Below are 18,437 nucleotides of genomic sequence, written 5' to 3'. Positions count from 1 at the left end.
TTTTGAGAACCACTGTTGCATTCAAGGACCCTGAGCTGGGAGAGTCGATTGCCGTCGACGTGATGATGGTGCTGAGTTTCAACATGTCATCATTAGTGCTAATGCATGCTCCATCGATGGTAGACCTGTCGACATACCTCTTCTTGTTTTCCTTGAGCGTCCTTGCTCGTCTACCCGTTTTATGACTGTCTTTTTCCAAGTTTGCTGACAACTTACTCCGCAGGACTGTCAATAGGACAATGATGTTACTCAGCAAGGCTACAGCATCCGTGCTGCACGTAACACATTCCCACTTATGACCCAACTTACTGAGTCTGTAGTAAGCAGTTGCTGTGGGATCTGTGCACGCTTCGTGAAACCAACCTCTGCAGTTGTCGCACTGCATGCCAGATGTATTAACAAAACGGCATCCAGGTCGTTCGCATGAATTTTTCATGACTATATTGACGTAAACTGTGTTATAGATGCTAGTAAAAGCCTAAGACTGTACAAAAATACACTAAAAACGAGCGAAAATGGATGAGATAAACTGAACTAGCCTTAACGTGAAAAACTGCAAAAAAACCGAATAGTAAGCTGAGGTAAAATCACAGTTAACTATTAAGTTGGATGAAACTTATAAAAAGCAACCTACCAAACGTATAGCTCGGAATAGATTCTTTAGATCGGAAATGGTACTTTTGTTGCGTAAGAACACAGCAAAAGTTTGAGAAATGCAAATCACGTTGGGACTTAACTTCCCGTTCAAAAAGCGCGGTTAATTAAAAGGTATGATAGAAAATGTGTATGATATTCTGTTCTAAATCCTTGACAATATATCAAGCTTCTTCTTCAAAGAAATTTGGAAACTTTCTTGGACCGATTGAGGCGTTAGGCAACCTCATTATTTGATTACTCGTAAAGAGTAGAATGAATGTCAACTTGATGTTTCACTTCTAACATGGTTATGTTTCTCGTGACATTCATGTTGGGGTTGGATTGATATAAATTTTCAGAATGACGTCCAGTGGTGTTTCGATACTGAAGTTAACAGCTGCTTAGGCAACAAAACACAGTTCTCAGCGCAATAAAAATTTTACCAGTGACATTATTCACTGACGGTCTACCTCGAAACAGCCACAACTTTTATTAACCTTCATATGACATAAGATAGCATTCCAGCATGTAATGCATGTCCGGCGTAAGGCGATCCGACATGATGGATGAAAATTGAAGCCGTAGCAAAATTCACAGCGTAATCTGGTTTTTAATAGAAATTATATCATAATATGACAAATTAATTGACTAAATGTACGTAAACATGACCGTTGTTACGACCTGTGGTGTATGCTACTTATGTCAACAGGCATAATTAGTATGTAACGCCGGTGGGGAATGAGGACCCTGGCAGCAGAAGGTTACGAAGGTCGACCTGAAGAAAATGGAAGCGGGATGAGAAGGAAATTATGAATCAGGAGAATCACACAGAATGTGAAGGACAAATAATTGAAATTCGCAAGTGGAGTTCTTGTATTTTGCTAGGGGATTCTGTAACATTTTATTGATATATATTGGTTGTCCCCGCCTATGTGTTCGTTCATTACACGGCCTACTATACACGTGACAGAGTTTAACATATTTCCACTCCTTAAAAACACAGAACGAGGCAAACCTGTAGTGGCATTGGGTCCTAACTACACAATCCTCAATGCTGAACACGAGACAATTGAGGAAATAGATATTCAATATTTTACGCGGAGAAAAACCCAACGATGAGGAAGGAGGGAACAATGAATTGGGTTAATTCAAGTTGATCGGATGACATGGCTCAGCCTTGCAGGCGTGGTCTCCGCTGAATTTTATCTTACATCTTTTAATCATATTGAATATATTGTGCTATCTCGAGCCTAAGCTTGTTCTCCATCATGCATTGGTAATTATTGAGATGCAATGGGCTGGTGTAGACGATGATATAACTTCCACGTAAGATCTCACAGATTAGGCAGTTATATCATGACAAATTTACGATTTTAGGATTAGGTCTATTATTAGACTAGTACTTATATCATAGTAGACCATAATTCTACAAACCTACCGCCATTGCTTACGAAGGTATCGGAAATGACAATTTCCGCTTCATTCTGATTGTCCGCTAAGTGGACTGCCAAAATTACGGACCAAAGTTGAGTTTATTATCTACGAGTTTGTGCAGTAATAGTTTAGAATGACGCTGTGGAAGTCTTAATTAATCGTAGAGAATAGTCGTCAAATACCAATCTTTATGGGTCACGTTTACGTAGTGAAGATAAAATGAATCCACAAAGATATTCTGTCTAAGTGCAGCGCGAGACAGGATGTCTTGAATATAAAATTTGGCTGTTGAGGAATAAAATCTGTGTGGGAGGAAGAGAGGGAGATAAAAGAATATCTAATGTGTTAGGTGATCACCCATAGTAATGTGCATCAACTGAATGTTAATCGCTTGAGTGAAAAATTAATTTGAAGTGTGTTTGTGTACAGATATGTAAATTTATGATAATAACAACAATTTATTCTCAAGTAACAGTCTGTTACATGGAGCATTTGAATTCACAGGCAAGATCAATTTGTTACAGAAGATACAGTCTTCGCTGTGGTGAATTACTCAATTAGTGTGATATTTTATGAGGTACATCGATCATAAATTATGGGGAATAACACTTCTGACGTATGAATGCAAATAATATTATTAAGATTCTTACTGTTATTATGACAGTTAGCGCGTTTTATGGAGGTTGCTTTGCGACGTGCAACTGATGGTCAGGAATAAATCTGCGTAAACTTGAGTATTTCTATGAACCGTGACCTTATATCCCTCTGAATCATCTGAGGCATTAATGATGGCGCAGGACGAAGTCACGCGTTCTATAAGTGGGCTGAAAAGGAGGGTAAGAAAAAGAAAGGACGTCAGGAAGAGCAGATAATATTCATGCCTATTGAGTCATTTGTGATGGAATAGTTAGAGTATGACTACTTAGTCTAACTCTCTTTTATTAAGGTGCTTTTCATGCGAAAGCATTCTAATAGATTAAGGAAAATAGGCATAAATAAGGTATGAATGGATAAATAAGTGTGAAATTGGGGGTGGTTCAAAAAGAAACTGAAAGTATATGATTATGTGTGGTTGCAAAATATAGTAAGAACGTATTCAGGCTGGAGATAGAACGATATATTTAATATGAGTGATAGCAAGTTGCACAGATCGACCACGCCTGCAAGGCCGAGCCATGCCGTTCGACTACTTCGAACTAACCCTATTCATTCTTTCCGCCTTCTCCATCATTTGGTTTTCCTCTGATTTAAATATCGAACACATATTTTCTCAGTCGTCTCGTGTTCAGCTTTGAAGATTGTGTGGTTATGGCCCAATGCTAGTACATACCTACTCATCATAATATATTTCTGTAATGACTTCATTTGTGGTGTAAGGTCATCAAAGTATCTATCGTACTTTGTTATGACGAGACTTTAGTCTGCGCAACGTACTAACTGTTAGTCGTGACTTTGTAATAACTTAGGTTGAGTAGTTATGAGTTGACCTAAAATAACTAGATATATGTCAAAACAATAAAGCTCACTTCCATATTTTGTATAGACATCATATTTCTTTGTATTTTTGTACAGGCAACTCCCGCCTCACGGCGTACTGTTACACGAGCCAGTGGTCCTGGCACTCAAATGCTGTTAACATCATCAGTAAAGATGGCGTGATTGACACTACAAATGAAACACTGTACAAGACAGGGTGAAGCTTAGGATTATATTTGCATTCTCGGTTTCGAAAGTAATCACCAACACTCTGTATTCAGTTTGTGACCAAACCACCAATACAGGCTGATTTACTATAAGACTCCTTATCTTCTAGGCAAAAATGTAGTGATCTAATTACTTTCTGAAGGTCCGGATTCCGAAAACATACCTAGACTTTCTAGATCAGATGTCTGTGAAATAGATATTTGAACCGATTATGTGTGTCTCCGAAAACATGGGTTCAGTTCATAAGGAAGATGAAGGTAACTTACGAAAATCATTTAGTGTAACCCTTTAATTTAAATGACGGCCCTCATTACTAAACGCGGGGACCACTTTACATTTATGCGATCCAGACGCCTACTGATGGGAGAGTTAGACATAGAAGTAAATCAAACCCAGTCTTTCTGCTGATGGAGTACAGATAATAAAATAATGGGGTGAGGAAGGGACTAGTTAACTGAAAAAGCGAGCCCATAGGGCTTCCATATCTACATAAAGCTTCATCTGCCAAAAGCGTATCTCAAACACGTTCTAAATTGAACTCGCATACGGATATCATGCTTAACAAAATAGGTAGGCTACATTAAAGGAAATCTTGGACAGGTACACTGAAAAACGTGTTCTGAGTTGGAGATAAATGCTAACAGTGAATTTTGGCTGAATGTTACCGGTCAGTTTAATTCATTGTATTGCCTAAAATGTTCAGAACTTCCAATTAGTCACTGTTTGCGAATGTGGTGTTAAATTAGCGAAAATCACCAATCCACGCGAGCTGATTCCTCCTAATTACTAATTTTTGTGACTTTTGAAAGTCTTACCTCGTTTATCACAAAAAATATCAATGAGCTTAATGTTTCCAACTGAAATTATCTCGTTATCTTTCTCAAGAGTTCCGTCGACAACAATCAAGTGGTGTGGGCGAAGAACGTCTTTACAAGTGGCACCTTTATAATCGATGTATACAAACTCAGCCAGACCATGAGTCGGGAATGGAGTTCGAAGATATATTTGGCAGGTTATCGATTTGTCTATTAGCGTTTAGTCTAAACTGGCTAGTAGTTGAAAGGGATGCGTAGCATGGCTTACCAACCCGTAGTTTGGTGTGGATGTTTGGCCAAGCGACTTTAGCTGAGGTGTGTCCATGAAAATCAATAAGGTCAGCATCAATGTCGACGACCAACAAAACTATTTTTTCGGGGATTTATTTACTATTACATACCCAATGTACTTCGTGTCCTCATATATAATTTCACACATAAAAATGAAAGTTTACTGTTTAATTAACTTTTGATCCACCGATAATTTATAATTAGTGCCTAAAATCACTATTTGAAGTACTTGTTTTTCTATATCACAACCTAAGGTTTAAGAAGTTGCGCCTTCTTCAGATCTTAGATGGTATTAACATTTTCATTCTCACCTGCATCGGTTGTGGAACCTGACTGCTTACGAAATGTAGTTAAGTTGGCAAGAGAAAACAATTTACTTCTTTCGGAAGAAACTTGCTGGTGCTTGCTGGACTCATGTCTGTCGAAAATTCCGTTGAAGAAAACTTACCAACTTCTAGATGAATGTACGTTTGCCTGACTACATGTTTACCGTCATTTAGTATACAGTACTGAAGAGTTAAGGTTTCCAGAAGGTAGCGAGTTTGCAGTTGAGTCCATACGTGCCAGATCTGTTAACAAAGTAATATCACATTTTCGTATTCATAACTCCAGGGTGTTGTTTTCTATTATGTAAAATGGGTTGGGTGGCCACCTGTGTTCAATACATGGGAACCAGAATCTAATCTTCATGGATGTGAGGATTTAATACAAAAATTTATTGAATCTTATGGTTCGACGATTGGAATGCTTCCTGTATGTTCTGTTGATAATTAATCATATATTCAGCCTGATAATCAACCTGATAGAAAATCACAGGTTCAGGAAGTAATGGATCGATTGAAGGAAGCTGTCAATACATCTGGGTCGCTACCATTATATCTACTTGAACGATTTTCTAGTCTCCAACCTGATCCTACTAATAGCCTTCGACCATACAAACACTTACCCACCATAAACATCGAAAAGCTTTTTTCATCACAAATATCACAAGGCATTATAGAATCTATTTCACTCAAGCGACCTCCCAGTGTCGCTGATCTCTTGCCAGTTTCTACCAAACGTATTCGTCTTAGTCGGAAAGATAAACAAGTGTTAGATTCTGCTCTAAGTGCTTTTCAACAAAAACTCAACACTGTATACTCAAATGAAGCACCAATCACTGTCGAAAATTCTGTAGATTCTGAATGTGAGTCCCTATTCTTACGTAAAAGTTTGTCTAGCAATGCATTTTAATGAATCATTATGAAGCTAGATTTCTGTTTCCATCAGACATTCGCACTTAAATGTCTTGTAAAAAATGTATATTCACTCTATGGACAAGCTGAGATGCATGTATTCAGTGCTTGCTGCATTTATTAGTCATTAAGAAGTATTTACTAAACCTAGTTACTATGCTTTTAGTAACCTTAGGATTAGGATCAGTCAGCGAGGTCGAAATGACAGTATCTGATTTGCTAGTGAATAAACTGCTTAGAATATCTTTCATATTAAACGAGTGAGACCGGTAAATTAAGGGTACAGAATAACGCTGCAAGCATACTATGGTCGCCTGAACTTCCATGGTAAGGCGGTCACCACAACAGCTTTAATTCTCACACACGCGATTGGTACAGACTGGTTTTGAAACATTTTGTTCTTAGTATATGAAATACAACCCAGATATCCTTTTAATCTTACTCAATGGATCTATAAGACTACATTTCATTAGCATAATCAGATAGTGTCGTTGACATGCTCCCAGCCAACAAGATAGTGTTCAGGTAAGTTATTATTTAATTAACCTGACGAGGGGTTAATTACCTATGGGAGCACGTTTACAAAGAAATCAAACAAAATCGGTGAACAGTGAGTCGAGTAGTCCTGACGTACACCTAAAGTTATCAATCCCGATGACAATTTTCCATAAGCTCTGATTTGATCATCGGTATTCAAGTAAAGTCCTTACAGGGCTGGTGTATTTTGGCAGGCTTTTTGATTGCCGACACTACCACAGGACCTCTCGATCAACAGAGTCAGGTAATAGATTAAGGTCAAGGAATATAACTGAGGTCAGATGTCAGAAAGTATGTCTATATTCCAAAACCTGACGATCAATACCTCATTAAAACCTAGTTAAAGTAGTTGATCTTCTGTAGCTTCGTTTAGCGTTTTGGGTTTTAGAATTGTTTGTCCATATAAGCAACAATACTAGCGAATTAAAATAAGTGAGGGTAGTTAACCAGTGATGTGAGCAGTTGTGACTTCGAGTTGATAATAGTCTTTGATATGGATTGTTACTTTTTCGGCAGACTGCCTCTAGGAATCAAACACTTGACAACGTTAGCTTATTAGAGTACTAATTGTCGGTAAATACAGAATTCATAGAAGTAGTAGAAGTGGTGATAATATATAAAATATATATAATATATAAAAGAAAGACTGCATATAAGGATATGGTACAGGAAGAAAGAATTAGTTGACAGAAAGAAAGATATAAAGCAATTTTGATCTCACGGTTTAAGGGAAGACAGAGTGTATACACCGATGCCATCGTGATCGATTCTGGACCATTTAACCCAGAGTCTTCAACCATTGGTTACAATAGTGACGCGGACCCCGACGAAGTAGTCTGCATGTAACTGCATGGCTCAGACAAGAAGTTAGTGACTTCAAGCACTGATGCAACGTTTTGGTTTGACCGCCCCTAACTTTCTTCCAACCATTCCCCACACTAGTCAGCATTGCGCGTCGTGGTAATCGGTGCTTAGGCATAAGCAACACGTGACCCAACCATTCCAATTGATGAAGATTCACAACCTCATCAACTGATATACCATCATTCCCTAATACCTTGTGTCTAACCTCACTATTACCCAGTGGTCCCAGCAGATGTTGGCCATATTTCTAAGACATATGTGGTCAAGTACTAGTAACTGACGAGTATTTTCTACAGTTAATAGCCGTTTCGCGGCTGTAAAGTAAAACAGAACGAATTGCCGCGCAATATACTTGTCCCTTGATTGATAGACGGATATCTCGCCTTCTTCATAGTTGACGTAAGTTGGAAGCCACTAGAAAGACATTTGTGACACATTTTCACGCCATGTAAGCCAATGTTTCAAGATGGTAACATGGGTTGAATTATCATCACTGGACACAAACACGTAGAATCCTCTGGAGATAATAATGATCAGGTACAAAACGTGGCCAAATATCCTCAACCCACAGTGTCCGGGTTTCCCAAACATAGGTTAGGAGTGCTCTAACAAACACTTTGTAAACTTAATCTTTTACGGCCAGATTAACATCATGACGGCGCTAAAGATGGTTCATATTGGCTCAAGCTGCTCTGCCTTACACCATACGTTGATTGACCTCATCTGAAATGAAATCATCAACCCACACAACTATCTAGGTTCAAGAACGTTTCGACTATTTTTAAGAGCTCTATAAAGAGCGAGTATAAGCATCAGCTGCTGCCAGTCTTGTAAAAGTACTTTGCGTTTGGGAGGTGTAAAGCATATACGATTTCTACGGATATTGATTGCTCTTATTACCAAACCTTTTCAAAGAACCCAGCCAGTTCCCTAATCGGAAGTTTGGCACCATTCTTACAAAAGGTTGAGGTTAACTCGTCTAGGTTTGATTGTTTGTGGCGCTTCAGAAGATGGATTCTCTTGCGGAACTTTGTCTCATTAGATGTATCAGCCGTCACTGATCACGAAAGGAACGAAAGTGATTGATGTTGCTGGGTAGGGGCGAATGGGCTGGACTGTCTCTTGAAGAACTCTGTCCATCGTCCAAGATGTTGAGTGTTGTTGATTAGGGTCCTAATAGCTTCATAAATTGTTTCACTCACTCCAGACTTACTGATGTCTTTGGCTCGGATGAGTTGACAGCTCCCGACTGTTGTCTGATGAGACTCTTGCTTCCAACTCGCATGTTTCGACTACGAGGCCTCTCAGTCCTTAAGAAAACTTTATACAATTACCTTATGTAAGAGTTTATTTTTATTGCCACGCTCCTGATTAGCTGGAGTTGACTGACGCTCGTCAAGGGGTTGTAAGGAGACTGTAAAAAACCAAATCTTAGGAGCGAGATGTTTTGCGAAGCCACAAGCAACCTTAATCGGCATTTTCATGGTATCATGCAAATGCAGACAGTGCTCATATATACTTTTCGGTGGGTTGATAGCTAGCCTTAAATCTAGTTTCGTTTGATATTGGGTTACGGCTGATTGTGTAGCCAATTTGCTTACACCAATTCATTTAGGACGAAAAGTTTGTGGGCTACTAAAACATAAGATTGATGCAAACCAAGTCATGTTCAAAGTCCGCACAGTTATTTCAAAAGAAGTGAGTCTTATATATGATTACACCAATAGTAGCTGATCTCCACGTAGTTGACTTAAGTTCGGGCTTAAGTTGCTGAGGAAGGACTCAATGTAGTACATTGGCGATGACTGTACCGATAGTTGGTAGCTGGAAACAAATTTGTCTGCACAATACGTCAGGAGATGGTCACCATTATCTGGCCAACGTGACCCCAAAGATTATTCAGGCGAATTTCCTATGTTCCTAAATGCCTGACTTGTACATTAGAGTTTCTGGTTAGCACTATAATAATGTGCTTTCTTGAAGGGACCAGCAAACTGTTGGTAGAACTCATCCTTGGTTGCATCTAAGCTGTAATCTATCAGAACGTAAGGGGAAATGAAGAAGAGACATAGTTTCCCATTCTAATTTTACCTCACTTTGATAAATCTCTAATCTGATGGCGCATAAACGACTGGTGGTTGGGATTCGATCGATTAGCACCACCCTTGCTCTGGAGCTTAGAGAGACACCAACGCCAGCTTATCCGAACGAAAATGGCACAGAATCTCCAGATAACCTCACATGAAACAAGTTTTTCGAATCGACAGGTAGAGCATCACATTTGTACTACTTCACTAGAGTCTTGAATCCGGACTTCACGTACAACGAGTTGCTGTCAAGTAGAGAGCTTTACTGATAAATAAACTCCTAGGAGTTTAAGTAGATCTTAGATTCCCTTCAGTCGATATTCTTACAGAAAATACCTTAGCTCAACAACAGAATCGATCTTGACGAAAGACTAAACGTCTATGGTAAACATATCAGAGTAGTACTAGATCGTTTCCCAAATTTTACATTTTGCAACGATCTCTTTTTTCAAAATTAGTAGTTTATCTATTCAAAGCAAAGGTCAGTGAGATGTAGTTGTAGTACACTCACATAGTGTTTCTGACTATCACTTAACGGAACTTCAAATAAATTAGTAGGACTTTTTAACTGTGACTTTATGAAATCACATGCTTGCCCCTAAATGCTCTGGTACGGCCGAGAGTGGGGAGAGTCCGCTCTCCCTCTCGAAATGCTCTCACATGGTCATGCGTATATAGCCTCTGCCAGGGAATTCCTACTCACTACCTTCTCGTGGCGGGGGTGTTGTCTACGAAAATGAGAGGACGAAAAGCGAATGTCCGGCTCTTTAACCGGATCCCAAACCAATGGTGCACATGGGCTCCAGTATCCTGAGGGAACAAATGGCGTATGAACCAATCGCTGGTCACTGCCTTCCACGGGACTGCATCTCCTTACGATGCCCCACTGCCTTGTGGATCAGACCTTCAGGTCGAAGGCTCGGAGAGTGGCCCCCTAAGAAAACCACCTGCTTCGGTTTGGGCACCCGGGCAGTATCACAGCCTACTCACATTTCGAATGAGGTTTGTGTGGCGCATATGTATTTAGTGCCCCTTTGTACCAATATCTATGTGTTAAAATAAATAATAAATAAATCACATGTTTACTGTAGTTTTGAATATGTATTTGTTTGGAGTTGGAAACCCACTAATCATACTGTTGGTACAAAAGATCCAGTCATTTTTGTAGAAGATAATACATATTGGACTTTTTGTAGGTTAGGTTTATCTAACCATATTCAGTGCCTAACACTTTAGATTTATGACAAACATTATTGGAATATTGTGTAACATTGTAATTAGATTGTTAATTATTTGTAACCAAAGCCGTCGTTAAGCATATGACTCAATTTAAATATCTAGGCATCCTTTAGATTTTAATCCCGATATCTAAAAATTATTTTCACTTCAGGCCCACCAGTTGAATTCCAGCCGATTCCAGATTATTTACCTGGACAAGATGTATTCTTACCAACCAAAGCTCCTATTGGATGTGAATGTACGATGGACAATTTGGATCAGTCAGAGCTAGCCAAAATTCGTAAAGCAGATGGAAGCAGTTCACCAGTTATATATCCTTGTTGGATCAATAAACGACGTAGTTGTTGTGCTGTTCGTGCTGGTGCAGTTCCACCCTATGACAAACGGAAAAGGCTCGTTGCCCCTCCTGGTCATCCTGTTTATGAATGTAACTCCTTGTGCGTTCACTTAACATTATTTATGTATATTCTAACTGATTTTTAACCAATATTCATAGTTGATGAAAATTTATTTACCGATTACGATTTACTATTCATGGATTTAGGATTATTATAATCCCTTTGTCATTATTTGAAATATCAATAACTTATTTCATCTGTTTATTTCGGTTACCTTTATACAATTAATTTAAAAACTTGGGAGTGTGTTGTTTTATCTCACTATCCTTAACTTTCATGTACACTTTTCTTGTCACTTAAAAAACTTTTTGACTGTTGGTATATTTTTTAATTTATTAGGTAGATTTATTACCAGAAGACTTAAAAAAGGACATACATGTTTCTGCTCTAATTTAGTTTGTTTGATTAACCCTAGCAAAAATTGTTAATAATTGAATCTACTAAATGATCAAAACATTTTTCTAAAGAACTAATGTAGTAGGATTTAAAGAAAATATTGAATTATAATCAAACTTACTTAATCTACATTGGATTCAATCAAAAGTGTAAACATTGTTTGGTTGACAACGAGCGTTTTTACGTTTTATAATTGATTGCTTCTAATTAGAATATATATGTCCCATAGATTTTTTCATTCAATCACTAAAATTAGTTACATGATACTTTATATTTAGTAGTACGATTTTTGATCGAGAATTATGTTTTTTTTTAGGTATTCATCTTGTTCAAATGGCTAATAAATTTTAAATTTATTCATTAACAGTGTTTCCTTTATTTATTTCATCAGATTTTATTTCAAGTAGGTATCTAGAAAATAAATTTATGTAGCCCACTATTTAGTGTTTTACAAGTTCATTGATGAATAACACTAACGTAATTTGTTATTGAACGTTGTCGTTAGTCTAGACGCTTCTCCTATATATTATATAATTTTCCCCGAGTATTATGAACTATAAATAAGCGTTTTATCCACCATCGTTACAAATTGTTTCTTGGAAATGATTGGGTTTAGATAATTGTGTTTTGGTCACTTAATATCTAGACTTCTTAACTTATCAAAGTATGCTATTAACTACACTTCTGTACAGATGAATTGTAATAACCGTGTATGTAAAGTAAATTGACATAACGGGATTTAAACTCAGTTCAGCAGTTAAAAGTTAAGTATATCCATTACAAAACGATATTCTATGCATATTTAAATGGGTTCTAAATATTTCACAACCCTAAAACCTAGTTACTGGGTCACTAAAATCGTGTATATGAAATTTTCGAGTTTTGTCGATGCAGTCTACTCACTTTTATTTTTTAATTCATTTACCAAGTACGGACTTGTGTACTTGGCTTCGAGCCATACCCCAAGTATTAGGGCTTTTGATACTGTCCATTTTCCGGAACCGGAGTAGCGGAGCGAGGTTCGAATCTGCTACTTAGTGACTGAGGATCAAATGACTGAACCACTGCCCCATCAATTTTACTCTTTTCAACCACATGAGCGATCTTGACTCTTACTGTTGTATATAGTAGAGTTATCAACTGGAAAGGGACGATATCATTGTTACTGAGCTTCTTATCACTGATTTCTTAGGACCTGTTCCTGTTCCTTTTAAAGTGTCCTTATTTGCTAATCACTAACTCATTATAAACGTTTTAGTAATTTTATGCAATTCCTTCAAATTTTAGATGTCCATGCGATTCGTCTTGTCCATTTCGTGTTGTTCAACTTGGACGGAAAGTTCCTTTGTGTGTCTTCCGTACACGTGACCGAGGATGGGGCGTTAAAACAGTGGTCCCCATTAGTAAAGGGACATTTGTCGTTGAATACTTAGGAGAGGTAAGCAACATTCTTAGATTTTAAAAAGTTTGGTGCTTCAAATTAATTTGTTGAGTAAAGTCATGTATACGTAACCCTCATCTTACTGATATATATTTTTCCTTATCATCGACTAACTAGTAGTCTGTTTTTGTGAACTGTTTCGTCACTGAATTAGTCTGATTTTATTGTGACAGATACACAGAAAGTCTACAATAAAGCCATCCCAGTGTATAACTTGCAGTTATTTCGCCAATGCTTCAAATCTATGTTTCTTCATTCGGTTTGAGAGACGTGGTACAACTAACTGCTAGCTGTAGTAATTTAAGTTAGGCTTGTAGATACAAATCAACCAGTCAGTCAACCTCGTACATATGTACATCTGCTAAAGTTCTCATACCCCGTTAGCATAGACAGATTAAGTTGTCTGACCAAATCCTAGAATACTAAAAGCAGTACAAGTATCAGTGGTGATTGAAAATATTCAATGTCGAAAATACGACTTAAAATAAAATTAGTGAAATAAAACGCTATAAATGTTATAAGGAATTAAAGAAATCAGAATTTCAGGGAAGACGGAGAACGGATGCTTTTGCGACATTGCAAATGATTTTGAGCCATGTCATTCAAAGTCTAGCCATTGGTTACGATAGTCATGCGGACCCCAACCAAGTAGTCTATACCTATTAACATGGCTCAGTTCACTTATCTGTGACTTCGTGAACTGATGCCATATCTTGGTTTCCTCGCCTCTACCCTTCTTCTAGCCCACTCATACACCAAAGAACATCGCCCGTCAGTGTAGGTGATGGTTTGGCATACATAATACATGTCCCAACCACCTTCAGTTGACGGAGATTTACTACCTCACCAATTGACTTGTCATCCTCGCTTAATACCTTATTCCTAACCCAGAAACTGCTTATTCCGTGGTCCCAAAATGCAAGAGCAATGCTTCGAAGACACCTATAACAGAATACCAGTAGTTAGACGACGAAATGTTATGGAGGCTAATATTTTGGACACTATATTTGCTAAACTTATTCCTCTGTGATTGTTACAAGAGGATTTTTGTCCTTTCTTATAAATTGGGACAATCAGCGATCCAGACCAGTAAGATTGAACTATGTCCAGATCCCAGATTCTAGTTAAGATTTCATCTGGTCTAGCTGTTAGAACTGGACCACCATCCCTAAAATTCTCAGGGCTTAGTCCATCAGACCCTGCTGTTATCCTTCGCCTTAGATTACGTATAGCTTTTTCAACCTGACTAAGAGTTGGTGGAGATAGTGAGTAAATAACGTATATCTGAAAACCAGTCATACTGTGTCCCTGAAGTGTTCTGTCCATTGGTGCAATGTCCTGTATTTAGAGTGAATAACAGTCTCATCTTTCTCCAAGATATTCCCACTAACAGCTGTATTTTTAATACCTGCATCCTTGATAAGTCCAGACAGTTGTCTCCTGTTACCTATCGCTGCTGCATTTTCCATGTATTCTGCTTTCACTATCCACCACTGCTTATGATCATTATGTAGGCTTCCTGTAGTCCTAAGGTTAAGCTGCATCCACTTCTCAATGTGTTCTGAGTCAGACGGGGTGAATTTCGGAGCATTTATCAGTTTTGTAGACGCCGCTGAAAACCACTGATTCTTCCCAACTTTTTGGTTCATGTTACTAGTAGATATCACTGCTGTTTCCACAGCATTTTGGATATCATATAAAGCTGCCTTGGGGTGGATATCATTTTCACGATTGACTAGCTCTCTCCCTAGGTGTTCCTGAAATATATTAACTTTTTCATCATTAGGTTGTGCTCTAAGTAGTTTCCTTCTCGTGGCTTTTTCACGTCCAACAAGAAGCGAACCAATGCGTGCTCGAACTGGAGCATGATCTGGGTCTAAACATGCTCCAGAATGAGCGATAGTCTTCTGCCAAGCCTCTCCGACGATGGCTGACAGCAATGTGGTTTATTTGGATTCGTTGTCGGGCGGACTCTGAAGGCCATTACTAAGATGTGAGGGAGGGATTCGATCATCAACAAGGTGATCTCGGGTGCCGTCAGGAGTATGAGGGCGGTTGTCACTTCCCGGTTTCGCACACTGTGGAAGTATATTTCTTCCTAGGGGACCTGAAAAATAGATGAATTAGTGGTGGCCTTAACAACTTGAGAGTGTATACCCCAGAGCCCAAGGATCAAATGATTGAGACCGGTCGCTAATTGCCTTTTTATGGAAAGGCTTTAATTTGTTAGCTCTGCACTTTAAATAGCCTTACCGCCGGAGACGGAAATCCATGGGGTAAGGTGAGGTGTGATATTTCTAAAGTCGACTTTTTCTAACCTCTTCCGTTGTGAGAAAGCAGGGTCGCTCCAGATGCTAGTTGTTCGAGGCGAACTCCTTACTGTTGCCACACCCATTTGCAGTCATCATACACTTTCTCGGATTTTAATCTGCTGCTTCTGGTCTTATCGTTCTCGAGCCGACCTTTAGTTTTAGGAAATTGAGTATGTCCCAACATTTCAGAATAAAACAGTTGTCATTCTTACTCTGGAAATTCCCGATGTAGTGTATACAAATATTAGGAAGTAGGGCTACTGTCGAATAATTTTTAACTATTGGGTCCTGTTATACTCCGCAAACTGTGTGAAATCTATGAAAGGCTGGCTTGCAAAGGTTTATGTGGTTTTTGTTTAAATCGTTGATATATTAATTACGTCTTCACTTAATGAAAATTCCCAGATACCTCTGCAAGGCGTAGGAGCATATTCCGGGAATATTTATGTTGAACGGTTGTATAAAGTGAACAACGTTTATTTGGGCAGCTATTTCGGTGCTAATGGTGGCTCGGGTGATGAGACCAATTTGCGCGTAGTCAAACTCAGCGTGGTTTATTCCAGTCTGATCCAACCCTGACCCCGTCATGATGTTAATCTGGCTGTAAAAGGCCAGGTTTACAGCGTTTCTATGGGACCATTCTTACTTTGTGCTTGCTAAACCTGGAACCTTCGATCTGAGGATGTTTGGCGACATTTTATGTTTGACCGTCATTGTCTCCAAAAGACTATTTACATCCAGTTAGTTTGAACGTCTTGGCTTCTGCGATTGCTTCCCACTGCTATGAAATGAAAGGTGAAGACAGCCAGTGTATCAGTGAGCCTCAACATACACAAAGTAAATAGAAAGATCCTCAAATACAACACGGAGAATACCAACCCAATCACACTTGGTGGAGAAGCTCTGAAGGATGTGGGATCTTTCACGTACTTGGTCACCATTTTCGAGGATTGTTAAGGATCGCGCTCCTACAGTCGTAGAACACATGGAACTCAAAACAATTGTTAACCAACATCAAAGGATCTTCATTACAACCATCAAGACATTTCTATTGTACGGGGCTGGAACTTCCAGAGCTACCACAACCATCATCAGAAAAGTACGAGTATTTCTACACAATTGTCTACGCAATACACTCAATGTCCATCGGTCGGATACCATCAGCAACATTTTTACTGTGGGAGAGAACGAATTTGCTCCCATTTGTTGAGGAAATTAGGAAAAGACAATGGAGGTGGATAGTTCATAGATTGCGGAAATCACCAAACTGCATCACGAGGCAAGCCCTAACTTGGAATTCTGAAGGTAAACGGAAAAGTGGAAGGCCAATGAACAAACTGCGTCGAGAATTAGAAGCGTACTTGAAAAGGACGATTAGCAACTGGAGACAGCTTAGAAGAATTGTTTGGGACAGAGTTGGGTGGATAATGCTGGTGGGCGACCTATGCTGTTCCACGAGGGACAACAGGCTTAAGTTGGTTAGTAAGGTATGAGATGAAGCAATATGAAACAATCGTAATACAAAGATCTCTTTTCAAGTAGATGTAGATTTGTATACGTGTATTCTGGGTGGAAAGGATTAGTTTCTGTAGTGATAACACGTCAACAATATCTTGTTGTGGCGATGTGTATTTGGGTGCAGTAACTATAGTTCAATTGGCGCCACGATCTTAAAGCACTGAATTCGTCGGTTTGGCCATCCTAGCGATTTATACGCTGGACTTTATCTGCTGACGTTGTGATTGAACAGAAAAAGAAGATAGGCCGTCAGTTTGTGATTTGATGCTTGGGTGTAGGAGCTGTTTAGGGATAACATCTGTCGTTGCACTACAACTCCAGTTAGGGTCCTAGGGATTGTGCAACTCAGATGTAGCTCAAAATGCAGGCCATTGGGGGTCCTACTCCTAATTAGTTTTTTGGCGTCCCATTGCGGCACTGTTTATACGCCTAAATGAATAATCATTTATCAGTAATTGGTCGTAAAATTTTCAAACATGGTTGTTAAAAAGCTTTAGATGTGTTAGTCTGCCATACATCGAATAAATGTATGACATGTATGGTCATGTTGCTTAATACGTCAGAATTGTGCAAGCAATTATGTCGAAATACGTTAGATAAAATGATTCCTTTGATCTCATATTGTTGATCGAATTCTCTCAATGATGGAATTGCGTTACAACTTATCTGTTTATCGTCTATTATAAAGGATTTTGTGAATATCTCTATTTATGATAAATTTCACCACTGCTATTCGTTTGTGTTTCGTACGATTAATAATCACGTATGAGCTATTATTTAATGACTTATTGTTCATTTTTACAGATTCTTAATTTTGATGAAGCAGAAAAACGAGGAATAATATACGATAAACAGACTATGACATATCTTTTCGATTTGGATTTCGAAGGTGATGCTTATTACACTGTAGATGCTTCTCAGATGGGAAATATATCACATTTTATTAATCATTCGGTAAGTGTTTTGTTTACAAGAAGGTAATTATTACGATATTTCTTGGCATTATTTTTCTATTTGAAGTCTTACGCGCGTGTGATAAATTGTTAAACATTGGGTTGCTTAGTTGTTTTGTAATATAATCCTACTACATTCCTAACTTGTCACTGTCTGTTCACCATCACCTCTTGAATCCCGTCTTTTAGGAGTATCATAAGAACTTAAAACACCGCATATATATGCATAGGTATAATTTGTTAAACTACATCAAAACGAGATAAAGTCATCACCATAGTAGTAGCATTATCAACGATTATTAAAAGGACCAGCATAGGGAATGTAGTTAAAAAAGAAAGGGTAAATTTGTGTAATAGGAATTCTCAAATAATTTTCAGACCTAAGATTTAGGGGTAGACAAAGAAAGAATGAATCTCCCCCATTGAGATAGATTTTAATGCATATTGAACAATGTATCCAACCATTGATCAGTATAATCTTGAGAAACTCAACCAATTAATCCTCACCTACTGATATCTCTCAGCCTAGGTGTTGTCTTGTTATTTGGGGTTCAGTATGACCTACGATGTTATGGTT

The 18,437-nt window shown here is 38.4% G+C and overlaps 1 protein-coding gene across 1 annotated transcript in view; it reads left to right on the top strand.

Moving 5' to 3' along the window:
- The first annotated feature begins 5,119 nt into the window (after positions 1-5,119).
- Positions 5,120-18,437, top strand: part of MS3_00007274 (uncharacterized protein) — a 28,595-nt gene continuing 15,277 nt past the window's right edge. The window contains exons 1-7 of the mRNA XM_051215540.1: positions 5,120-5,344; positions 5,381-5,460; positions 5,493-5,633; positions 5,667-6,066; positions 10,994-11,279; positions 12,924-13,074; positions 17,712-17,861. Coding sequence (XP_051066066.1) covers positions 5,167-5,344; positions 5,381-5,460; positions 5,493-5,633; positions 5,667-6,066; positions 10,994-11,279; positions 12,924-13,074; positions 17,712-17,861 — 1,386 coding nt within the window. The 5' untranslated portion in view covers positions 5,120-5,166. The remainder of the gene's footprint in view (positions 5,345-5,380; positions 5,461-5,492; positions 5,634-5,666; positions 6,067-10,993; positions 11,280-12,923; positions 13,075-17,711; positions 17,862-18,437) is intronic.

Source organism: Schistosoma haematobium, chromosome 4 (genome assembly GCF_000699445.3).
Source record: "Schistosoma haematobium chromosome 4, whole genome shotgun sequence".
Lineage (NCBI taxonomy): Eukaryota > Metazoa > Platyhelminthes > Trematoda > Strigeidida > Schistosomatidae > Schistosoma > Schistosoma haematobium.
This window is presented reverse-complemented; position numbering and strand designations above follow the sequence as displayed.